General features: G+C 43.2%; 2 protein-coding genes across 3 annotated transcripts; one reads left to right on the top strand and one right to left on the bottom strand.

The window, feature by feature from the left end:
* Nucleotides 1-318: 318 nt before the first annotated feature.
* fbxl3l (F-box and leucine-rich repeat protein 3, like) lies at nt 319-8,894 on the top strand. 2 transcript variants are annotated; one of them, XM_086221509.1, is made up of 6 exons: nt 319-476; nt 3,081-3,279; nt 4,726-5,086; nt 5,323-5,445; nt 6,224-6,395; nt 6,576-8,894. In XM_086221509.1, the coding sequence occupies exons 3-6, from the start codon at nt 4,727-4,729 to the stop codon at nt 7,217-7,219; spliced, it is 1,299 nt and encodes a 432-aa protein (XP_086077635.1). In that variant the 5' UTR covers nt 319-476; nt 3,081-3,279; nt 4,726; the 3' UTR covers nt 7,220-8,894. The 2 variants fall into 2 exon arrangements, with proteins under 2 accessions (XP_086077635.1, XP_086077634.1); XM_086221508.1 differs by lacking the exons at nt 319-476; nt 3,081-3,279 and adding an exon at nt 3,847-3,983.
* On the bottom strand, nt 7,488-25,658 carry atp10b (ATPase phospholipid transporting 10B). Its single transcript, XM_086221507.1, has 21 exons — nt 25,103-25,658; nt 22,769-22,973; nt 22,473-22,558; nt 22,076-22,182; nt 20,652-20,783; nt 20,304-20,431; nt 19,856-20,108; nt 18,769-18,968; nt 17,120-17,287; nt 15,982-16,531; nt 15,792-15,892; nt 15,579-15,705; nt 15,308-15,492; nt 13,337-13,604; nt 12,692-12,768; nt 12,484-12,609; nt 12,202-12,402; nt 12,008-12,088; nt 11,814-11,918; nt 11,113-11,300; nt 7,488-9,183 (listed from the first exon to the last, which is right to left on the bottom strand). The coding sequence occupies exons 1-21, from the start codon at nt 25,510-25,512 to the stop codon at nt 8,919-8,921; spliced, it is 3,963 nt and encodes a 1,320-aa protein (XP_086077633.1). The 5' UTR covers nt 25,513-25,658; the 3' UTR covers nt 7,488-8,918.
* Between the last annotated feature and the right edge of the window lie 226 nt (nt 25,659-25,884).

Below are 25,884 nucleotides of genomic sequence, written 5' to 3' on the forward strand. Positions count from 1 at the left end.
GTTGCTTTGTGGGCATTAGAGAGGACTGGTCAACCTTTGGCAGTTAAAGTTAATACTATATTAATTTAAAACCACTACTTAACTCTCCATTCGATTAAGACCCTCCCCTGGTGCCTAGGTTTGAGGCCCTGGTCCGACCCGGTCCATTAACCGCGAGAGCCCGCGGGGGGAACGCCGGTCCGGCGCTGGAGAACATTTGAGAGGCTGACAGCGCGTCAGACACTCACACACAAACATGGGAAGCGGGAGGCTCTCCTACGGATCCCTGCAGCTAACAGCAGCCCTCACACAGGAACGTCTCTCCTATACTCTAACAGCCAGTCCAACTGCCTGCCTGGTAACCCTTAACAGCGCCTCCCTGCTCCCCAGGCTACACTGCTGCTCCGGCTCTCACTTAAAAGTTCACCAGCTCAGCAGTCAAGTCCAGCTGAGCCCGTTTACCTCCGGAGCCTGACGGCGGTAACAGCCCAGCTCAGGTAAAGCTCATCAGTCTGTAACGAGTCGCCATGGCAACAGACACGCACCAACCCCAAATCCACTTCATTATTTTGAATCAGAGTAAAAACTAAAATGTATTTAATGAACAGGCTTAAATAAGAGTAGATGTTTTTCCATGTATATCTTCAAGATTTCTTTTTATGACCATTATTCTGAATAGCTGAATACTGGTGAGATGAATGACTCAAATGTTGACAGGTTTCTCTGAGCCAGACCATGGGAGCAACTTGTCATGTAAAAGGTAGTCACACCCTGAAATGAGACCATAAATACAACCTGCATTGAAAAATGTGTAAACTTAGCTAACTTAATGACTTGTTTTGGGGAATGTTTATGGAGACGTTGTTAAATTAAGTTGAAGAAAGAAAGGGTTGGTATCATTTTCTCATGAATTCTATATTCAGACTTCTATTAAAACCACTGATGTCGCCCCCACCTGGCCACTAGAAAGAATACAGGTTTACGATTTGCATCGGCTTCACTTGTGAGACGAGGAAAATCTGCTTTTTCCGGTTTTATTCGTCATGATTTAAATATAGAAATAATTCACTCAAATTATTATTCACTCTATTCGTTTTTGTTGCAGTTGCATATTTCTATAGATCAGCTGATTTCCATTTTTATTCCCATGGGAACATTATAAGTCCTTACAAACATCAACTGACCTGATGAAGCCTTTCAATATCTGAAGTCTCCAGTGAAGAGAGGCATTTCTTTTTCTTCTGCTTTGTGCAGAAACTGAAGTATGACCTTCAGGAGGAGATGTGCGATTCCTGTGCTTACACCCTTGAAGCTTTTATCAGCTTATAGTGCTATTTGCTGTAATATTCAGTGCTGTTTCAGTTTTCAGATTTATTTCAAATTTATTTGAGGCGTATCTATAGAATTCTGCCTGTGGTCTCACTATAGTTCTGTAATTTGCAGGATGTAGCACATTCCTTTGCAGCAACTTACACAATGAAGGAAATCACACATCTAGGGATGCCATGCTGTGCAACATCCAGAAGCGTATTGGAGCCTACAATTAAAAGTAGAGTGAGACCACTGGGTGAGACGTGAACAAGATGTGCTTGGGTGGCAGATGGAGTTAGGAATGTGAACAGAAGGTCTCAGAGAGAAATTCCATCTGTTGCAGGTTAGCATTGGCATGAATATGAATATGAATAATACGTACCGTTTATGTAACACACAACATGCTTGACGCTCTTTCTTAATAGATCCCCGTAATAAGTGTAAAGAGGGCAAATGAAAAGACTGAGGTTTGCTTCATGCATCCATCCATTTTCTATGGGGGGGGGGGGGGGCTGGAGCCTATCCCATTTGGTTGCTCGACAGCCACTCTCTGGGTTGGCTTCAGTAAGAGGTTTTTAGGTGATGCTGCTAAACTAAGAACAGACCCCTTTTTCTAGACACCCATCACAATGAAGGTCTTAAACAAAATCAGACCGTCAGATTTCAATTTCAGTGGGCAAGGAAGGAGAACACGCAGGTTTCTAACTGGTGAACTGCAAATTCTTGAGGTGAGCACAGACCACCACAGACGACAGCTTTATATATTTGAGAATTAACTGCATAAATATGACATGAAAATGCAACATGGAAAATTTTAGTCAGACAGAAAATAAATTGAAATAATGGAGGTCCAAGGATCAACCCTGGTGGGACTCCTTGATTAGGATTATACATAAGGGGTTCAGGCCCACATCAAATCAAGCCAAAATTGGAGGTACTTGAACTTTGCTGGTTTACACTTCTACTCTGTTACATACAACTGGCACAAAATCGTTGTATGATGCATTAGTCCAAAATGGCTGACATAACCATGTAATTTAATTCACTTTGTCTTAGATCAATGTTGTACTCAAACCAGCCACTCAGTTCTTAGAATGCTACCACATGGCATCTGTAATTAGCTGTGTTATAGTGCCATGCTTTGTCTGTGTTTGTGTTGCCCCCTTTTTGATTTGTTGCATCTAACCAGACCAACTTTCTTATCCTCACTCGGGTTCCCCTCCTGAGACCTTGTGTCATTAGTAGATTAAACCGCCTGCTGCCTCTGCCGATACAAGTCACAGGAATATCAAATGAGCAAAAGTATAAATTAGCAGCCCCATTAAACTGAGACACACACGGACACACGCATGTTTAACCACATTCTGCTGATTTGCTTGTGGATTTGAATGCAGGACCCGTTAGACGGGATCGGTACGTGTGAGTACCTTCGTTTGAGTAAAGAATCTGAATACGTCTTCCCACTCGGCCATTAGCACATCTCTCTCTCTCTCTCTCTCTCTCTCTCTCTCTCCCTCTCACCTTTTCTCTCTCTGTCTCTCCTACACACACACACACACACACACACACACACACACACACACACACACACACACACACACACACAAATACAGACGCTGTTTGACACACTGACCTACTTTTCGCCCGCACGTGCAGGCGAGAGGACAATAACACAACAGATAAACAGACACACTCTGGGCTTAATAAGTGTCTATAATGATGCCTAATCTACACACACGTGTTTTCCACGTTAAGGAGAATAAGTCTTATGTGGACTTTTTCCCCCCCAGATCTGGCCTCACGTGTGCGCGGCCGTCAAGCTGTTACTAAAGCCGCGAGGGGAGCGGGGCAGCGTTTATTACGAGGAGCCGCAACTGCTGCTGTCCTCCATCAACACCAGCGAACGTCTCCACCATGACGACAAGTCCGCGCTCCTCTCCACCAACTCACCAGCGAACCGGGAGGAAACTGATACCCTGAAGCTCTCAGGTGAGCGACGAGTTTTCTGTCTGGTTTTATATAGGCCTACGTGTCAGCCATGATCACGTGAGTACCATCAAGAGCTTTGTTTGTTGTTGATTGTAGTAGTAATATTAAAGCAAATCTACCAACAGCACAGCTCAGTCCCGCTCCTAACAAGATATGTAGTTACCTGATAGCCTCAAGCCTCAAAATAAACTGTAGCCTAAAATCATTTTTGGAGCCTGTTTGTTTATGTGAAAGGTTAGTCATTTTATGAGAGCTGAGTTTGAATAATATCAGTTATATCATGAAAAGTTTGCTCCTCCGTGGTGCCGTGGATCATCTTCGTCCTGTTACGAGTGGGTTGGGTTGAAATGCTCAGCGCCGGTGTCTTGGTGTCTTTCCCCCACTCAAAGCAGTTTTAGAACATGATAAGTGCACTCCTCTACCGCAACGTCGAAATGTACTCCTCAGGTGTTAGCACTTGATGTTAAATGATAAAATAACGTTCGATACTCTGAAGCTAGTCAGCCAGTGCCATAAAATGTGAGAGGTGGCTATCCTGTGAGCCCCCTGCTGAGAGGGTGTCACGTCTCAGTGGGGTGTTACGTGTCCATGACGTCAGTATACCCAAGGACTGAAGAGGAAGCACTGCTCCCACAAGACTGGAGACAAAAACAGCGTCTGTCCGAGCTTAGATTTGTAGCCGGTGTCCTGGCAGGTTGTCTCAGGTGAGTTTACTCGTATTTTCATATTTGAAATATCAGTCAAATTTCACTCTGAGACGCTGGCGCTAGGACGATGTGATTCTGTTTGTTATGAAAACCGTTCAAAATATCACTTTTGAACAGGTACGCTTGTAGTACTGGCATCACAAAAGGGAGATCGATAGACAGCAGTAACAGGTCTATGGCGGAGTGCAACCAGTGAGACGCAGATTAAATGACAGCAATAGATTTAGACTTTATTAAAATCAATGACTTCTGGACTTGTGAAAGAGTAACAATTACAGTCAGGAGCTCTAAAAAACTGTCCCGTCCACAACAATCTAATGGTGATTTCAAGTATTTTTAAAGGTTCTATCTACACTGAAATGTTACTGAAGAAATATGAATGTATAATCAGTAAAATGTACTTAGATTTAGTTCATAAATACTCTGACAATGTTTATTTTATCAAAACATTACCAGAAGATTCAACATCATTCACAATAAATTCAAATATTACAACTGAAGCTTCTGTAAAAATGGTTTCATATGAAAAATGACAAACGATTATTGAAATACTTTTGCAGCAAAACTTGTGTAGTTTAATAATTGTAGATATTTCATTCATTCTTCATATGCTTGTTGAAAGTATTTATTTTTTAACTGACAATGCCAATCTTTCCCTCTGAGATGTAGTGAAAAATGTGAAAGGTGACAATAAACGAACTCTAATTTGTTCTCACATGTGGTTTCTGTTCCGTTTCAGAATGAAGCGAGGAAGGACGGGTCTCAAATCCAAGGTCCAGACCTTCCCCACCTGTGAGGAGAGAGCTAAGAGGAAGAGATGTGGGGGGTCCAGCTTCACCCTGACCCCGGCAGAGGACTGGGGGAACTTACCCCACCATGTTGTCCTGCAGATCTTCCAGCATCTCTCCCTCATCGACCGGGCCAGGGCTTCATCTGTGTGTCGGCGCTGGAACGACATCTTTCACACCCCGGACCTGTGGAGACGGTTTGAATTCGAGCTGAACCAGCCGGCCACGTCTTACCTGCGCTCCACTCACCCAGACCTCATCCAGCAGATCATCAAGAAGCACGCCCAGCACCTGCAGTACGTGAGCTTCAAGGTAACGTACCTTCGCTCCTTTCTCCTCCCCCACGTTCACACCCTCTGACAAACTAAACGTGCTTTTCTTAATCCGAACCATCTGCTGAGGGATCGATCATCAGCTGTCTTGGCATCAGTGTGTTTGACACATCTAAGCTGAGGTGATTCTTACACACCCACGTCCCAGTGTTTTTATTCTTGTTGTTTTTTTTGTTTGTTTTTTTCCTGAATGGTGAATCACTGCTGGTAAATCAGGTGGACAGCTGCACAGAATCTGCAGAGGCGGCCTGTGACATTCTCTCCCAGCTGGTGAACTGTACCATTAAGACCCTGGGGCTGATCTCTACAGCCAGGCCCAGCTTCATGGACGTCTCTCAGGTAAGCCTTCACGTACATCTCACAACACTGTCATACCGTTACGTTTCATTCAAAACAACAATTTTTTGTTGTTGTTGTTATTAAAGAACATGACAACTTTTTGGGAAATACACCTTTTTGTCTTCTTCAGAGCCAGAGAAGAAGAGATGAAACAAGAATTTTTAAATTACATGATAAAAAAAGTCATTCATATTCAATTTAGAAATCAAGTAAAATCAAAGTAAAAATGTGTTAATTTATGCCCAAATGAAAGTGCATAATTATTTTTGATATTTGGAATCCAGATATTTTATTGTACTCCCTTGTATTTTAGAAATATATTAATTTTCATAGTTCATGGTAGTAAGGGTTTGGTCCCCGTGTTTTTCTTCCATGAAAAAAAAATAGTATAAATTGACATCAAATAAAAACTGAAGGATTTTGACCCTTCGTTCTATCCTAAAATGAAGGGAATGTCAGTCGACACATGGAGAGGGCCCGTCTCTATGAAATAAATAAGTCGTTTATCGTCCAGCAGGTGGCGACATAGAGGAATCATTCTCCACTAGACTCAGTCGGTTTCATTACATTCTCAGGAACTAAGTCCGTTCAGTTTTGCCAACTTTTAAATTTTGTTGAATTCTATTTGAATCCAATTTGTGCTCAGCACCAGGCTTGTCCAAAAAACACACAATTTCAGTTGCTAGCAGTCTCGACTTTTGTCTCTCCTCATTCCTAATGACATACTAATGACCAGGCCTAATTTGTGTTTTTAATCAGCATTCTTCGTCTCTCTTAGGCCCACTTTGTGTCCGCACTGACAGTCGTGTTCGTCAACTCCAAGTCCCTGTCGTCAATCAAGATCGATGATACACCGGTGGACGATCCGTCCCTGAAGGTGCTGGTTGCCAACAACAGTGACACCCTGAAACTGCTGAAGATGAGCAGCTGCCCACATGTGTCTCCAGCAGGTCACTACATGTTTTCATGCTTTGTGACATTTAGTTGATTCTTCTGTGGAGGAGAAGGTTGTGGAGGCTGATGGCGTTCAATGTAGCTAAATAAACTCATCAGAAACTGTTGTGTCAGCATCATCTGCCACCAGAACATCTAAAAGCTCACAGAGATTTAATCCTCCTCTCTGTCCACAGGTATCTTGTGTGTGGCAGACCAGTGTCATGGACTCAGGGAGCTGGCACTGAACTACCATCTGCTGAGCGATGAACTCCTGCTTGCCCTCTCCTCTGAGAAACATGTCCACCTGGAGCATCTGCGCATCGATGTGGTGAGCGAAAATCCGGGTCAGACACACTTTCACACCATCAACAGGAGCAGCTGGGAGGCTCTGGTCCGACACTCACCCAAGGTCAACATCGTCATGTATTTCTTCCTCTACGAGGAGGAGTTTGAGCCCTTCTTCTGTGAGGAGACCCCTGTCACCCACCTGTACTTTGGCCGAGCAGTAAGTAAAGAGATGCTGGGCCGTGTCGGACTGAACTGTCCTCGGCTAGTGGAGCTGGTGGTGTGTGCCAACGGTCTGGAGCCCCTGGATGAGGAGCTGATCCGCATCGCCGAACGCTGCAAATGCTTGACGGCCATCGGGCTGGGCGAGTGTGAAGTGACCTGCAGTGGCTTTGTGGAGTTTGTTAAGATGTGTGGGGGCAGGTTGACTCAGCTGTCAATCATGGAGGAGGTGTTGATCCCTGACAGCAGCTACAACATGGAACAGATCCACAGTGAGGTGTCGAAGCACCTGGGCCGCATGTGGTTCCCTGACGTGATGCCCACCTGGTAGGCTGACGTGAAGCCAGAGACAAGGGATGATAGGCAGGTGCGCAAGGCCTACAAAAGATAGGCAGGAGTTGCATGGGCAGTTTTGTGAATTCTAAAATTTTGTACTGCAGGTATTTTATGTTGTTGTTTTTTTTTTTAACATTTTGGCCACATTAACATATTTTCAGTCACCACAGCCTTTCAACCAGCGTGCAGGAAATTAAAATCAGCCATCAGCTCATCAAAGGAGTCTTTCACGTGCTTTTATAATCAATATCACCAGCTTGTGTTGTGTAATGCATTCCTTTTTTATGGGATACACCTTTCGCTCCACCAGACACAGCCTCTTGTATGTTTGCTTCAGTTTGAGATTTCCTCCATTTCCCAGAATGCTGTGCAGTTTGAGAAACAAAAGTGCATCCAGCTGATAGTGCTGAGAGAGAGAGGGAGAGGGAGAGAGAGCGAGCATTGACAGTAGTGATGTCACTGCAGCACAAAGACAACAAGAGTTTCCAGTTGAGAGGGAGAAAAAAACCCTTTCTCTTCTGTATTACTGTATACCAGTGCTACTCAACACTACTTCAACGTTAAGATTATATTCCTATGAATTAATCCACTGTATTCACCCTGTTGAAAATTTAGTATAAAATCTGGTATTTAGTTATTATATTTTAACTAATTGGTTCAAAAAAATATGCTTTCAAAGGAAATAATTCTTTTTCACAAAGCCATATTAAAACAAAATACATCATCCAAAACAGAATTTTACAGTGTAGAGTATATATTCACGCAGCAATGATGGACTAGTTCAGCTTTTACAAAGAAGTCTGCTTCAGTGTGAATATTATTTAACTGCATTTTCACAGCAACAATTGAAGTGTTGCATATTAAATACAATAAATCCGAGCTATCTGTTTTTTTTTCCCGACTTTGTCCCATTTGACCTTTCCGCAGCTCTTTCGTTGGGCCACTAGAGGGCAGCAAAGCCCCAAACGGATATAGAAAGACCTTATATAAGTGGAGACGCTACTGTATAATGAAGTATGCCAATGATAACTCAGCCCTTTTTCTCTTTTCACACAAGTGGACTCGGATAGTAAACACTGAATTTCCATAAAGAGGCATCAGACATTGTCGATGAGAAGCTGATTTGTATGGATTCACCCTTCTTCTTTGAACGAGATGCTCACGCACGCATATACAAACACACACACACACACACACACACACACACACCGATACAATATTGCACTTAATGGCAGAGAACAAACCCAGTCACAGGACCAGCCTATAAAACATTCAATCCTTTTGGCGAGTTAAATTGCAGCAACATAAATACGCTCACATTCTTCAAAGACCTGATACCTTCTGTGTGTGTGTGTGTGTGTCTCGGTGAGAGAAATATATTAAACTGGCTAAATGTTTTGTTAACTTTTTGGAGGGGTGGGCAGCATGACTAATTGGCTTACCACTGTGCTCTGAACAGCCATGGGGGGAGTAACAGGCTTACGTGTTCACTATGGCAGCTTGTTATGTGGAGAGGAAAGGAGGAAAGGCCAGAATGCTTCCTCGTCAAAATGAGCTCATCACGCCGATCGATGAATTCAAGTCAGAAAGGAAGGATTTCTCTCTCTGACGGCATTCACGTCAAACCGACACTCTGTCCCAGGATAGGTCCACTCATGGGCTTGTTCAATTTTTAACCAAAATAAATACATTTTTTATTTGTGTACAGATTTCTGTGTGAATTCATTCCCCATGGTATCCAAGCTGGTGGGGGACTGGGGATAAAGGTCCACAGGGGTTTCCAGGGTGGGCGAGGGGGGTGGGGTAGACAGCTTGGAGCGTTTGACCTGCCCTCTGTCCCTGAGGCTCCTCCACTCCTTGATCGACTGGTCTCTGGAGGAGTGGTCCAGTCGGTCCAGATGCCTGGCGTGCACAAGTGGGGAGGGGGCGACAGAGTTCCTGAGCACGTGAAACATGTACCTGGGGGAGAGAGTGTGGTGGTGAGAAAGTAGGCCAGTGAAAAATATGCGGCCCTTTGATGTAAATCAGGGCATTCCTTCTAAATATCAGCACTTTCAGAGGCAGCGGTGGCGGCAGCAGCAACAGCAGCAACCAGGAGGAGGACAAGTGAGCTGGTGAGCAGCCATTCCTGACCTTCACAATTAACACACTTTAATTACAAATCAGCCTCCACTGTCTTTGCGCTAGAATAAGCTCACAGTTGATGATCAGTGCAGGTCAAAGGCAAAATAATACATAAATAACAGAATCACAATGACGAAGCTTTAAATTAGAGGACAAAAACAGTGACCTTCAACTGTTTTGACTTAAACATGAATAATCTTGTCTACATGTTATGATCCTGGTTTGGAGTAATTTTTGAATTTTGTTTTATGTGAAGAATTTTGTTGTCATACTTAAAATATTATTTGAGACATTTCACAAGATCTGAAGGAGCTGTCATCCAATTAAAAAAAACATAATAAAATGTGTTATAATTCACTTATCAAAGTCAGTCACCCGTTAACATTATCGCCATGACAAGAGTTTAAAATACCTGAATTCAAATAGATTTTAATGAATGTATGAGTAAATGAATAGACGCATTTCGAAGCTTGAAACCTTTTTTTCGTATTTTCGCTGCATTTAGGGCCTGAATCACAGTTCAGAAATATAAGCCAATTATAAATCGATAAATTATTTTAACAACCCCAAAAACATAATAGTAAAAATATCCCCTTTCCGGTGTCTTCAAAAACCTTCCCAGCAACCGTGTGACGTCAGGGAGTTGTGGAGATCTTGCCTCTAGAACGTGGGTGAGTCCAGATCTGCTTTTATCTCTGCTGAAGGTTCAATATCTGAGCATCTGATCTGATCATCCGGGTTCATCCATGGACGGGCAGGAATCAAACTTGTGGGCTCCACACACTCAAGATCTAAAAAAAACCTGATTCTGGAGTGAAGGATGAAGCTAAATATGCGGACAATGGGCAAGTAGGTTCAAAAGAAATGTAGAAGAGATTTGAGAAGTTGTCAAAAGATGTCGGTAATGATAATCTGACATCCAAAAAAGAGCAGAAATCTTTTTTTCTTTTTTTTTCATACGTAAATGAAGCGCCACACGTTGGACCACTAAATCTGTTTGGTGAGCTCATGTGAGAGCATGTAGCTAACGTTCACTGCCAATTCCCAGGTGCGTCACTGCTTTGTGAAAAAATATATATTTTCTTGGCAGTTGAGTATAAAAGCAATGTCATCTTTTTTCTTCTTCTTTTCCCTGCCATGATGAGTCTGGGGTGTAGTTTGGGTGTTTGGTTGGAATACGTATCTTGATACTCAAACTGATACTTGCGACATCATATTTACATGCAAAAATATGATATTCAGAGGAAACCCTCATTCTTTTTTTTTTTTCTTTTTTTTTTAGGATAACTCCGATTCTTACATCCCAACAGCTGATGTTACTAGCGTTTCAGATTTAATGTTGTTAGGTTGACAGCGCTCCCTATTGGAATCAAATGTAATAGCAGTACAGATGCATCGTAGTGTATCACATCGCTAACACTGAGGCAGAGACGCTTTGCTTGCCTGACGCCCAGATTGAGGTGGTCCACCAACCGGTTTTAGACTTGGGTGCCACGTTTTGTCCATGTGAGCCCTTTAAACATCGCTGGACTGGAATATTCTACTTAAAAACCCAGCACAATAAATAGAAATAAGGCTGTAAACTTCCACTGACAGCTCTGTCTTCTGATATTTGGTGGTAACCTTGAAAAGGTCAGTGTGGCAGCAGCATTGGCCATCAGAAGTCCTCAGAGCAAACTTAACTTTATTTATTTATTATACTCAAGATTCTTTGAGGCCAAATAGTCATCAAAGACGTCTCTGTGGCGTCTGTGCTAACGGTACCTGGGCAGCAGGGCGACCACAGTAGTGAGGGTGCAGATGAGGTAGAACATGGGGTCTTCCATTTGGTCCTGGAGGATCCAGTATGGGTTGCTGGGAGGATTACAAGTAACGCAGATGGCGCTGTAGGCCAGGGTGACGATGAAGTAAAACGCAACGCTTCCCAGCATGATCAACCAGTGAACCACCGTCTATGAGCCACATTCAAAATAGGAGTGACATGTTAGTTACACTCATTTTAGGCAAAGATATCTGTTTTTTTTATGCATTTCATAAAATAAACAGTTGAATATACTGAAGCACTGAAGCCACAACTAATTATTTTCATTATTAATCAAGGAATTGTCCATAAAATGTTGTGAAAATTTGAAAAGTGCTCATCAGATTTTCCCGGAGACCAAAGTGACGGGTTCAAATTGTTCCTTCTGTTCATGAAAAAGTAAAAAGTTATTCATTCGCTATTGTTAATGATGGGGGGAAAAAAACAGCGAATCTTTATACTTCTGTAACCAACAAATGTTTGACTTGTGTTTTACAAAAAAGCCCCAAACTAAGACTTGATTATCAAAATAGTCGCATTTTAATTTTTCAGTTATTTATTGCAGTTTGATGAAGCATTTAGGCTATATCTTATACGGTCTATATTTAGATCTATATTTATAGAAACAGATCCGCTCATAGCTATGGATCAGTTCAGCACTCACCCAGGCTTTGATCTCTATCGACAGATGCAGCAGGATGGTAAATAAAGAAGCTGTGTTCATGGGAGTTCCAAAGGTAAACAAATCAACATCTGAATCCTGGTAAACCTGGAGAAGATGAAACGTGTTCAGTGAGGAGGGCAAACGCAGGGAAAGTCAGAGGATGCACCAGGAAAGTGTTTTCATGATTCTCTTACCAAGTACGGAATAAAGAAGCAAATGAGACTCTGATAGAAGGCATCCAGTATGGAAACCCAGAAAGTCAAAAAGTTGTATTCCTAAACAAAGGCAAGTTGAAACAAGAATGCGTTTGATCAATATTCACTAATACATCATGAAACTACGTATGGATGACAAGTTGGAAATGGTTGTTGCGTAATGAGTCACTGACCCCTGCACCTTGGCCGGTCCTGTACAGCTCAGGAACACCCGTCAGCACTTCCGCAGAAACGTCTTTGTCCATTATCCCGAACATGATGGGTGGAAGAGAGGTGAAGAGGAGGTTGAAGAAAATCATGAGCCAGTAGTCGATCATGGCAGTGGCAGAGAAGCCGCAGAAGAACTGATACCAGAACAGCAGGTTTACGTAGGCCTGAGAGATGGTGACAGATGATTAGATGACAGGCTGATGCAGGTTTTTGATTTAGACAGCAGTGTTGTGTCATACACTCACCACATTCTTATAAAAGAAGTAAATGATCATGTTGGCCAGCCGAATGTAACACCAGTGTCCGTGAACCAGGAGGAGCTTTTTTAGGTGTTTGAAATGAGATATAGCGAAGTCACTGGCCATGACCGCCTGCAGATGACAAGGAGGAGTCTTGATCAATTTTGGACCTCAGTAAAAGAGGACACGATGTTAGCAAAGACTCGGTGCTAACCTGCATCCCCTCCTGGCCAGATATCCCAATGCCGATGTCAGCTGCTTGGATCATGTTGACATCATTGGCACCATCACCTGAAGACACAGCCCCATTCTGGGTTTAAACACAAATACGAAGCCTCGCAAATATCCTAACATCCTCTGACCATGAGATATGATTTCAAAACGTGTTAATTTTACGGTGTCGTTTACGCTATCTGGCTCACTAATGTCATCATGATGTAACACATCACTCTTATTTCAATTTAAAAGTCCCGAGTTGAACTTTTGGCCTCAGTCATGAAATGTTCTCATGTACAAATTGGACCCCACTCACTCCTGACTTTTGATCCTCTTGTGACTGTCACAAATGAAATTAGATTCTGTTCAAAAGTATCTTGTAATTGTTCAATTCAGACAAAAATGACTTTTAATTGGATGTCTGAGTTATTTGGTGTCTCACAGGACATTCAAGTTCAAACAAAGGAAAAGATCTTAAAACACGTGCGCACAACAAGTCAGAAGACACGCTCGGTCCCCTGAATATTTACTGTGGTCCTGAAAGTGATTCGTAACCTCAAATTAAAAAAAAGACATAAATGCAATCTGAATGACAGAAATGGCTTTGTGTCCCCACTCAGAAACATTCCTTGAAGTTTCTTACCAACAGCTAGGCTCATGACCTTGAGTTTCTCCCTGACGACCTTCACCACTCCGCTCTTCTGTAAGGGCGTGACTCGACAGCAGAGTACGGAGCGGCAACGCTTTGCCAAATCCAAGAAGTGGTCCTGCAGGTCTGACGACAGAGCCAAGGCCAGGGTGCGTCCATCAATCACCAGAGAGATGTCCTGGGTTGTGTCCACATTACGAGGGTCATTTTCATACCTGCTCACCTCCTCCAGAGTGCAGTCCAGGATGGATTTGCACGCCAGCTGAGAGAAATAGAAAAATAACAAGAACATGGCAGTAGGAATTATCGGCCTACACAAGCTGCACACAAAACACTGACAAACTGAAACGCTTGCAGGTTCTGACTCAGATATATATTATAATTATAGATCAGAATCAAAATAAAAAATGCACAGTAACAGAAAAAAAAAGTATTCCTGTTTGAGCGCAAATTATGTTGTGAATGAAACATTACTCCGTTGTTGAGTCATGTTCATTTCAGACAAGCAATTACGAGGCCCTTGTCCCATCAGACTCATCGTCGCCGCCTGTAAATAACTCCAGCCTCTCGGCCAAAATCAAAACCAACATCATGAAAAAAACTGGGTCACGTCTTGTTTTGTGTTTTGCAGGCGAAATGTCATTACGTTTGGTGAGGTGATGATTGTGGGAGTGGTAGAGATAGTTTCTAAGCATCATGGGAATATTTCCTATGAGGGTTGAATATTGGACTGTTAATTAGACATGAAAGCCTTAGTTGTTGATGTGTTGGGGCTAGCTCGTCATCAATGACTCGTCCAGGGCGAGATCCAGAAAGTTCCACGTTTACCTGTTAGAGTGGCATAAAGCCGACTGGTAATTTTGGTCTATTTGAGGCCAGGGAGGATGAGACATGGTCGGGTTGTTAGGAGTGTCTCGTTCCTGTGCTACCAGGACTTTAATGACCTCTGAGAAATCCACATCTGACACCTCAACATTCTGAGGGTTTGACCTTTAGTTGAACTATAAAGATGGTCATAAAAAGCCTGTACATTTAAATTGGAGAGAAATGATCTCACTGGTAAAATCTCCTGAATTTTGAACCTGATCTCACTGCTTCCATACGAAACCAGCAACATATGACGAAATATATTTGAGCTAAAAACAAACTAAACATTGACATTTGGGTTCAGCGAGACCAGCTTCTGCAAATAATTGCACTGGAAACGATTTATTTCATTTGTTTACATGAGCACTGAGCGTACGGCTCCGTGAAGAAAATCAAAATTTTTAATGACTGTCTTTTGAAATTTCTCCCATTTAGAATAATTGCTTCACCTCGAGCTTCACTTGTAGTGGCTGTTCTGAACCTGATCTCAAGTGAAAATCTCTCTATGCAGATGATATTTCACTTCATTCAACTACAAACATGGCGGAAGTGTTTCTGTGCTTGATTGGGTGCAAAGAAATTTTCAAAATGAGTAAAACGGACATTCTTCCAGAAAACCTTTAGAAACAAACAGGAAAAAATGTTATCATGATGAATGGTAGTTATGGCCATATTAAATTTGTTTAAAAAATATAGACCAGGGCCCTCACTCTGTACTGTATATACTGAAAAATAACAAAGTCTTCTATCTTAACAGTGTATTTGTGGTTATTTTCCACCATTAAGAAATTTTCTAATAGTCGAAATGAAAAAGGAAGTTGTGAATGCATAAGAATAGCACAGAAACCAACAGAATGTTAACTCCTAGAAATCAACCCCTTCAATGTTTTCAGACTCAGCACAAAATCGATGAAGTGAGAATAAAATCCCAGTATGAATACACACAGAACATCAAAATTTTCATTTCATTTTGGATTTTCTTTCATTCTAGTTGCAATGAACTGTAAAAGAACTGCACCAAACATTTATAATTTTCTGTTTAACAGAGAAGAAAATCAGTTATGAATAAAAAGGCAGTGTGCAGAGAGGCCTCCTCACCTTGTCTTTGCAGCTCATGTTAATCACCAGGTCCTCCTCTTCCAGTAGCCTGCAGGCATAGCCAATGTTGACAGCTGTCTCCGGCTTGTCACCAGTCAGCACCCACATCTTGATCCCTGCCTCCCGCAGTGCCAGTATGGTGTCTGGGACGTTCTCCTGCAGACGGTCTTCGATGCCTGTCGCTCCTGCCAACGGCCGCATATCCAAAGTTAGACAATGTTTGCTAGACGGAATCAATCACAAATAAATGTTGTATGATTTTTTTTTTTACCGAGCAGGGTGAGGTTCTTCTCTAGCTGCACAGCAGTGTCCATGAGGAGCTCCTCTCTGCCATCTATGGCTGCCAAAGCCCTCTGTCTGCTCACCAACCAGCTCTCATAGGCCTCATTGCTCACAACCTGTAGCGCCATAACAGGGAGATGACAGAGCTGTCACCTCAACAGGAAAACATGCTTGAGAATGTAAAGATTTTCTGAGTGTGCACCTTCTTTGTGAAGCAAAGTGTACGCAGTCCCTCTTTAGCATAGCAGTCGACGTGAAACTGAGTATCTGCAACCATATTCTTCTGATTTCCACTTAGACGTTCTGGAAATATTAGAACGTATATAGAGGATTTATACGGGTATCAAAGGAGTGACAAACTGTCATGAATTCATCATAATATGTGTAAATACCTGCATATGGTGCACCGAGGAGCTCCATGATGGAGTAGTCTGCACCCTTACTATACAACACATATTCTTTAGTGATTGGGTCTCGCACCAAAACAGACATTCTCTTCCTGTTGGAGTCAAAGGACAGGGTGTGGAGCACCTCAAACACCAGGTTCTGCCCAGACGGGAGTCTCACTGTCACACTGTCGGGGGTGCGGGCCAGCAGAATGAAGCCATATGCCTTGGCTGCATGTACCAATGCCGCTTCGTCTGGACTCTCAGCCTCATAGCGCAGATTACCTTGGGTCACCACAGACGGGTCAGACAGAGCCGGGGCCTGGCCTGAATATGTTTGGACCCCATCTTTCTTGAGGTCTCCAGTTCTCTCCAGTTTTACAGGGGGGTTAAACTGGTCCTCCTCAATAACAGAGTTATCTGAGAAGGTTCGGTTCCTCGTGGGTTTACGCTGACAAGAGGTGAAGATGTGGCGAAGAGAGGCAGCCTTCTTCACCAGACGGGACCAAGAATCCAACTGATTATTGGACTGAAAGGAGCTTGGACACTCGCTCACCTAGAAACATCATAAAAAAGAGTGGAAAAAAATATGGACACATTCTTAATGAATCTATGTTGACAGCAAAATCGACCTCGTCATTCATTTACACTCTGTTTCTCTGTTACCTTTAACCACAAACACAAGGGAAAACTGCTTCCTCCCATCTGTCAGGCCTCAAACAGCACAGTGAGTAAAATTAATAAAAGTAACCCCAATTGCCCTGCAAATCTCCCTTTATTATGCAGCTAATTTAGTGAAGACTCAGGACCTTTACAGCTGGGGCTTTAAAGACAAACGAAGAGCAATTTAGCTTTGACCAATGATGAAAAAGGAGAAACTTTAAGCTAGCAATTAGAGAAGGCCTTCAGATTTCAGCTAAATATGGATGGTTGGTAGAAAGAATCTAGCCTTTATTTCTACAAATTGCTGAATAAATTATAGCGATTTCTCAGTGATATTGTAACCAGAAAGTAATAGAAATAATAAAATAGTTAATAATTGCAGTCTTGGAGGTTTTGAGAGAATAAATCCTCCGCCAATCTTTTCTTTCCTCACTGCACCCTCTCTATCTCTGCTTCCCATCCACAGTGACAGTAAACTCACCCTCTGTCTCTGAGCTGTTGCCATGGAAACCACCACCGTGTTGCAGATGGCGAGAGCCAGAAAAAAGTCCAGGTATGGATCCATCTTCCGGCTGCTGCCGCCGCTGCTGCTGCTCTCTGCCCTGCTAATCTGCTGAAGCAGCTTCCTGTCTGGAATCACCTCAGTTTCCTGTCACAGTGAAAGTTAATCAGTTAGTTAATTAAAAGATGCTGTTGAGAAAGTTTTCTCTGCCTTCATTTCCACAGATGTGACAGAATGAGGAACGGTGGGGTTTTTTTTTGGGGGGGGGGATAAAAACATAAAACCACAGAGGAAAGGAGAGGAAGTTTTCATTTATACGTTCCCTCAGCGTGAGCTAAACGCCTGATTGGGATAACCACAAGCTTTTTCTGTCTCAACCTGTTTTCTTTTGGCCTCTGCTCTTTTGCTCTGTGGACAAAATTAGACACCGAGCTTCTGGAGTACTGTATATCATGACTAACCTATAGTGCACGTTTACAGTTTACGTGACATCAGAGGTCTGTGCCAAATAGTTGCCCAGCATGACCATATGCCCTGCCACAGACACAGGGGCAGCTTGAGCCAAAATGGATGTGCTCATCATTGGCACCTAGGAGCTCGGCCATCTGCAGTGGAGAGTGGGACCAGGAGGCCTTTTAACACAAGGATGAGTGAGATTTGGATAAACAAATGGCAGCTTGAGGTGAGTATTCAGATGTCAAGTATATTCACTAAAGGGCATCCTTACAATCCTCACTCTCATACAATTATACGATGTGTTATCAGAATCGGTGTCCGGCTCAGTTTAACATCAGAATGGGACGTTACCAGATTCTTTGGAAGTTTTTCTTTCACTGCACTGATAATATTCTCCTGAGACAGTAAGAGCCCAAAAGACGACTTTATAAACAAGCCCGTATATCAGTCGTGTGCTTCAGCGGACAACTCTGGATACAACATGCTGCTTTGTTAGTGTCGTCGTCTGTCATTACATGTGTAGATGTCATAACCTGGACAACAGGTACGGAAGAATAAAGATAAATATACAGTCTGAAGACCAGTGGGAGAGATGTACACTTACAGGTAATATGCTTCAATATTGATCTGAACATAATTATTTTATCTTTCAGCCCTGTGATAGCTGGGCCACCTGGAGGATGTAATTTGCCCCTCTTCCATAACCTGCTGTCACCCTGTGGGTGTTGGAAGCAGAAAGGCTTTCTGGCAGGAAGCCCCCTTCAGGAAATTATTTAGGAAGCCAGGTGACAAAGTATAAATAGTATACCTGCAGACCGGTACGTCATGGTGGGTTACTGAACTTTTACCTACGCCACATGGGTCTGAGGGTTTTTTTTAGCTACAATTTGTACCAGTGTTTTTCTGTGTTTGGTTTATTACTTTTCCTAGTTTTTGTTTTTTAGTTTTATGTCACTGTTTGGTTCGATGTACGCAAGAAAATTTGGTGAAGTGACGTAAAAACGATCTGCTAATGCAGTCGATCATTTCAAAGTGTGCGCTTGTGATGCATCTTATAAAATATCAACTCAGGGCTTTACAATATCCAACTAAATCCCCAACAGCACCCAAAAGCCTCCCTCCGGCATGTCCAGGACCACAGACGTCTTCTTGTGACTGAGCGGTCATCTTACCAGTGGACTGCTGAAGGCCACGTTGCTGCGGGTGTTTCCTGCAAACTTGCTTCGGCATTGTCTGCCGTGGTGATGCTGCGTGTCCTCAGGGCTGGTGTGTTCAGTGTCCAGGGTCCATCCTGTCTGCAGGGGCTGTGGCTGCTGGTTAAAGATGACCTCCTCCTCTGACTCTGGCTCATCAATGACAGCTAGACGGATGGCTGGAAATCCCAAAAAACAAGTTGATACATGTGTTGTGTAAGTCGGGCCAAACGTAGTCCAGTTGCATATTTATCACAATCACACATCATTACGTTGTTGGACAGAAATAGAGACCCACAGAAACGCAAACAAATTAGTGACATGGTTCAGTAAATGATGTTATGATCAGGATGTAGCATGCTTAGCTTGCAGTGACATGTAGCCTGTCAGATGTGAGGAAAAATACGAGTGCAAAGCGTCATGAAAGACGAGCAACATTGACGCATTATATAATGGCAATTTTGAATCATTATTCCACATGACTGGAAACCAGGAAGCACATGCCACCCAGAAACATTCTTGAACCATGCTAGCGACACTTTAGAAAACAAAATTGTTGAAAAAATGAAGTTAGGCTTCAAGTTGGAAGTTAATATCAGTATCTAAGTAAGGAAAAAAAACGACTTCCATTTTGTAATGTGAATGTAGGCTTTAACTTTAAAGCTGATAGCATGTTTACATGAGCTAGCCTATAGCTAGTACCTTAATAATCTTTAGCTTTGTAATGAATTCCTACTGTATGTTGCTGTAGCTATGGGTCGTCAGTTTTGTTAACACATAAACTTCTGAGTTTTTACGAAATGTTCTTTTTTATGAACGTCAAGTTGCTGTAAATTATTGTAGAAAAATTATCTGACAGAAATCGTATCCCGGGTTTATCCAGGGACTTTCTGCTCTGTGACCTGTTGGACTATGAGATTTTGTACCAACACCTGGTCATCACTGAGGTGTTTAGTTTTCCAGATATTCCTCTTTGAACAAAATGTTGGAATGACAGGCAAAAGCAACAGATAAAGATTGTGCCAGGACACTCTTGCAGCACTGCCTACTACCTGATGCAACTCACCATTCTCCTTGTGTGAGTATTCAGTGCCCATGATGGAGCAACGCCGAAACACCATCTTGTTCTCTGTGAGAGTGCCGGTCTTGTCTGAAAAAATGAATTCAATCTGGCCCAGGTCTTCCGTGATGTTCAGGGCTTTGCACTGCACACGACTGTCTGTCTCCTCATCGTACAGGTCGATGTCATTAGTGATGAAGAATATCTGGCCGATTTTAACCAGCTCAATCGAAACGTAGAGGGAGATTGGAATCAGGACCTGGAGGGTAGAAAAGAGGAGGCTTAAGGACAATGAGACGGAAGAGAGGGAATTTAAAGAAAAGGGGGAAAAAGCGTAGAAAAGAAGAAATAAATTGAGTTGATGTACTGCAGACTGTAAATCGGAGAGCGGTAAGAGGCTTGATGACATTAAAGTGACCAAAAAAAAAAATCTGTCATGAATACTCTCTTCCACCTGCAGCAGGATGATCATGGTGAAGAACATGTAGAAGCCAGACAGACTGGGACTGCCCAGGTGACCGTTGCTGTCAGGGACCAGGTAAGGTGGCACACTGGGCAGCGCTTGCAGCCATAAGTAGTGACCTGCATGAGTGAGGACAGGGGGATTAATCACAGCGACTGGCACAAGGAGGCCGGCTATTTTTGGCACCACACCTTCCCCACCTCCTCACACTTCTTCTGTGGGCTTAAGGCCAAAGTGGGCTAGTGGAAAATTAAATGTCCCCTCATAAGTGTAAAAGCTTTAATCATGAACTGATCTGTGTAGTGATTTCATGGTTAAGTTATGTAATTCATCACTGACCTACTGCTCCGACGAGACACATGATGATGAGGAGAATGACGCAAAAGATGACGTCCATGTTCAGTTTCCGCTCTAGTTTGCTGCGCTTGTATCTCGGCCCGCTATTGTTGAGCATGGACTTGGTTTCGTGGCCTTGAAGATGATCTCAGAAAGTGTTAATTCAGATATCAAGGACAATTCAATATGACCAGTAAATAGAGGACAAGTGAAGAAATGGATTATTTAACATAGTAAATCATCTTATTAGAGCACTTTTGTTTTTAAAGTTGTAGTTAACAGAGAGGATTCAGATACCAGGTCTTCAACAAGTTTGGCTCATTACCAAATACCTGAATAGGACTGTCAGCTTCAGCTGCACGTTGCATTTAACGCTGCTTTAGAGGAAAGTCAACATTACACCAATATCAGCACGGTAGCACTTCATTATGAGTATGTTTGCATGATAAGTTAGCATGTAGCTCAGAGCTTAGCCTTGAGCTTTTCAGTGTTTTGTGATTTAAAACAAACGTGAAATCAAGTTAATTAATTTGCCACTATAATTAGGCTGTTACACACTTGCGGGGAGAGGTGAGTCTCCCCAGGGGGATCCAAACCGTTTCAGGTGAGGTTTAGGAAATGAAAGTAAAAGACAGAGATCCAATATTAGTTTCCCTAAAATGGACCCACTATACATCTTTCACAGAACCAACCACACCTGGATTAATGACGTGTTCTGGTAGTCTGAAACAGAGGTGCGGTGTGTGAACTCAGCAGCGTCGGCAGTAGGAACAAGCTGATCCACCGTTCTGGCGGACCCTCTTGAGGCCGGATTAGATTCAAGATTCACAATGAGGAGGAAGATTTGCAGAGAAAGTTGCGACGGTGGCTCGTATAGGCCTGAGACTCAGCTTGTCCAGTGGTTAGTAATGACTGATACACTGGCTTGTCTGGTTGCAGCAGTGTTGCCGACCTGTGCTTTAAAATTAAATGCAAGTTTCAACTCATCCAGTCCTGAATCTTTGGTCTGAAAATGCCACCGATGCTCTGGTGCTGGCTCAGAGGTGGGCCCTCCCTCCTCTGTCTCTGTGTATTTCTGTACAGGCGGCGAGCAACCTAAAAATGACTAATATTCCATTATTAATGACATCATATATCAGAACGACATTAAAATGTAGGTTTTAGGATTTGGTATTTGGAGACTAAATGCTTTAGGAAAGGCCCCTTTTACATAATTGAGGTAGATGAAAAAACAAACTTGTTCTACAGCAACTCATTTGTTGAGCCAAATAACAAAGATTTTGAAATAAAAATTTGCAAAATCAAGTGTGGCAGGTTGCAAGTGATCCCCCGGGGTAAATTTGGACTTCGGACCTCTTAAATCCAGGCTCCGACCCGGGACAAAAACACCTAAAGCTGAAGGTCAAAGCTTAGAGCGTGAGGAATACCTGCATAGACCACAAAGCCAACGGTGTGGTCGGTGTTTCTGACTGTGCAGCCTCGCAGCAGCAGACTCTCAATCCCAGCGCCCACCTTGTCCTTATCAGGTTTCTCTCTGAGGCAGAAGAAAGTGAGAATACTCCTTTGTATTGTCAGATCTTGTTAGATATTCATTACTGCTTATATATTCCCCATTAGCAATTCTTCTGCTTCCAGGCCATAGCTGGACGGCACAGGGAGATCGGCTCTGAGAGCTGTGCTGCCCAAGGAAATCGATTACAGTCTATTACAGCCCCAATAATGCCTCTGGTGACATCAGAAAGTGCAGCGAGTGGGTTGGAATTAGTTTTGCTCGGCTGCTCTGAAAGGCTAAAGGAAACTTTGGGGGGGCCACAAGATACTCACACAAAACACTTGAAATGATTCAGGTTGTTATTGGGCCTTTCACACACCACGATGCTCTTAAAACTCTCAGGTTCAAATTCAGGATCCTGGGAAATGAAGAAAAGGTGCAAAGTTACGGGAGTGAAAACAGAATCTCACTCAACCTGTACCTTCAGTTGACAAAAAAAAAATGTGTTTGAAATATTTAATCACCAATTTTGATATATCTTAAAGGAAGTTCAAGTAGGAATTGAAGCCAGGAGGAGAGGGTGAGGCAGCAAGACTGCGAGAACAAAATAATCCAGAGTTTTCCTGACCGAGACACATATGCCAGACACGGCTCTCCGCTGTTTCAGGTTGGTCTCTCCGTCCAGATTGGCCGTCTCCAAGTGACACACGCCGCTGGGGTCGGATGTGTGCAGCAGAAGGAGGTCGGCGCAGACGATCTCATTCCGAAACACCTTCACAAAATCTCCCACCCGCACATCTTTCCAACATCGCTCCACAAACTGCTTCAGCCTCCTGAAATCCAAAATGTCAGACGTATTGCATATTACCACTGGATGAATTTTATATTGATTTTTGTCTTATTTATTTCCTGTAACGTGATGTTGGCATGGCGGGTGTAACGATCTGATATAAAATCAGAGAGAAAAAAAAATCAATGATGTTTTTTTTTCTTTCTCTTTTTTCCTGTAGAGCAGCCCAGGTGGGTTTAGTGAGGTAACTTAGGAAAAAGCTTCAAGGAAAAATGACTCAGAAGAAGCTGTTGGAAGGGTGTGGGGCTTCTGGAAATGACGCGTGGTTAATTTTTGTGCAGGTATGCTGCTCTACATGTACGACCTGATCGGGTAGCTTCCACTCCACGCCGCGCCTTCCCCTGAAAAGGAGGGGGTGCATGTATTTGTTGTGTACGCGTCATACTTTGCTGGTTGTGTAAAAACGCTGCTGACAGACAATCTTCATATGTGTGTGTTTTGGGTTTTGGTTTTGGTTTTTTTTTTTTTTTGCATGTAAGGCTACCAAACTGTTTCCCGCAAAAGGACGTTCCATGGTGCAACTTTTTTTTGTAACTCCTTGTCCTCCATTCCATCCTAAATGCAAATACTGAACTTTTATTATGGCTTTCGCGACACTTACCACAATTCCAGTTTTGATTATAAAAACTTACAAAGAAATCATATTGTTTACAAGTGTTTATCACACAAGACTCATTATCCACAATTAACCTAAAAAAAAAAAGATCACGTGACTCTGGCTCTGTTTCAAACAGTTCATGAAACTGTCTGGGAGGGTTCTCATTCAGGGAAGTGTCACTTAAGACAACCTGTTTAGTTTGACAGGTTTGATAACACCTTCAGAACAAGAGCGTGTTGATAGCTCCGCAGTTACTAAATGTGGCAGCAGAACAGAACGTGCTGCTGTTGGAACAGTGCCATTAAAGGGGTAGTTCACCCAAAAATGACATTTCAGTCCACAGTCACTCACCCTCATGGCGATGCAAGTTATCCAGTTCACAAAACAGACCTGGAGTTTCACAGGCAAAGGTGTTGTAGGTGTTGCTTCACCTGACCGTCCATCAGCATGAATAGACAGTGACTGCAATTTAATTTTGGGGGGAACTATCCCTTTAACAGCCCGTCTGTCATATCTGCTGTGTTTGAGCGCAGCAGGATTGACAAGAGTTTAAAGATGGCCCCATTGATAAGGCCAGTCAAGGATGAGTGGGAGCGCTCTTTCTTTACGTATGTTGAAACTTCACCTAGATATGACGAGAGACAGAGCGCACTGGATTCTTCAAAAGAAATCCAAGCTAATCGATTGCACCGACTTTTAACAGCTGTAATCTTTACAACCTCCGAACTGAAGCTTTAGCGTCTCCAACCAGCGAGCTGTGAGAGACACGCGAGAGGCCGCTCGCCATGGCTCAGCAGCTGCTTATCTGATGGCTTGAGGCAGACACGACTAGTGTCCGCTGACAGGCCCGAGGGAGCGGGCACGTTCTCTTAAGTGTCGACGTCTGGAGTTTGCACTTGAGGCCACCTGGACACACACACACACACACACACACACACACACACACACACACACACACACACACACATAAACATACACACATGCTTTTCCCCAGCTGAAGCCACACTTCCAACCATCCCCGCTGACTCTTGGTGGGAAATATGAAATCAAGCAGCTGCTGGTTTATGACGAATGGAGGGTGAATGTGTGAGGATTCATCATCACTCCTCCTCCTCCTCCTTCATTGTACTCTACAATCACAGCAGTGAAATGGCTGAAAATGACAGGATATCTCCTCCTTTGTAAATTATTCATTTTACACCACTAATTCAAAAATAGATAACCACTAACCTCGCTGTCTCTGCTGACACAACGCCCAGATGAGGGTTGTATCAAACATGCACAATGCCATGGTGAGAGATATTGTGTTGAGGCTCTTCAAAAGAGAAATAATCTCCCACACAATTTCTATTTCTAATATTCCCATGGGTTGCTCCAACACAGAGGAGGTAAAACACACGCACACACACACACATACACACACACACACAAATGCTGTAGCACGCAGACATCTCATTGGTAGGAGTGACAGACAGATGTGGAGGTGCTGTTAAAGCACCATGATGGTCGGTTACCTGCTATAAATGAAGCAGGACATGTTGTTGAGTTTCTTGTCTGACTGGTACCTCCTGAAGTCCTCCCAGGCATCCTTCAGGGCGGTCAGAGACAGGATAATACAAATAGGGATCAGAGCCACCTCAGGCTGGAAGGCGTTCACAACAGGGACAAAGTTCAGAATAGCCAGACCAACAAAATAGATGTTTGCCAAACGGTGGAACTGCTCAAAGAGGTTCATGGGGATAAACAGCAGCAGGGTGTATTTGGTGGTCTTGATGGCGTTGCCGGGGAAGTAGCGGTTGGGTTGCTTCCCCTTCTCCAGACCCTCATAAGGTAGATTGGACACTAAGTTGCGGAGATCCTTCTCCCGTGCCCTCTGACCTCTCAGAGCATCTCTGACCACGGCCAGAGGGCTCCTCCACGCCATGTCCGCTCTCTTAGTCCTCGTCTCAACAGTCTTTTAATTCCATCTTCTCACAACTCTTCACTCCCGCGAAGTCTCCAGTCTGCAGTCAGGCCTACCGCCGGGTTAAAGCAAAAGGAACAGCACACCTTACTTGACAGGAGTCCACCCCTCACTGTGACAGGTGTGTTTGCATTCCTGGAGTCACCTAGTCTCACTGGGACGGGAAATAAGGCAGCCAATTACAGTAGGATGTTGAAATGTAAGAGCTCCATTTACTCAGTTGATTTTCATTTTGCAGTCGGTAATCTCATTTCACTGAGCCATTAGCATGTTTTCAACACTCTGACACGCCGCAGCAGCATGATGAGTCAGCTGTGTATAGCCTCTATGGTC

This window comes from Aulostomus chinensis, chromosome 13 (genome assembly GCF_037954235.1).
Source record: "Aulostomus chinensis isolate RoL2024-O1b breed Wild chromosome 13, RoL_Achi_v1.0, whole genome shotgun sequence".
Classification (NCBI taxonomy): Eukaryota; Metazoa; Chordata; class Actinopteri; order Syngnathiformes; family Aulostomidae; genus Aulostomus; species Aulostomus chinensis.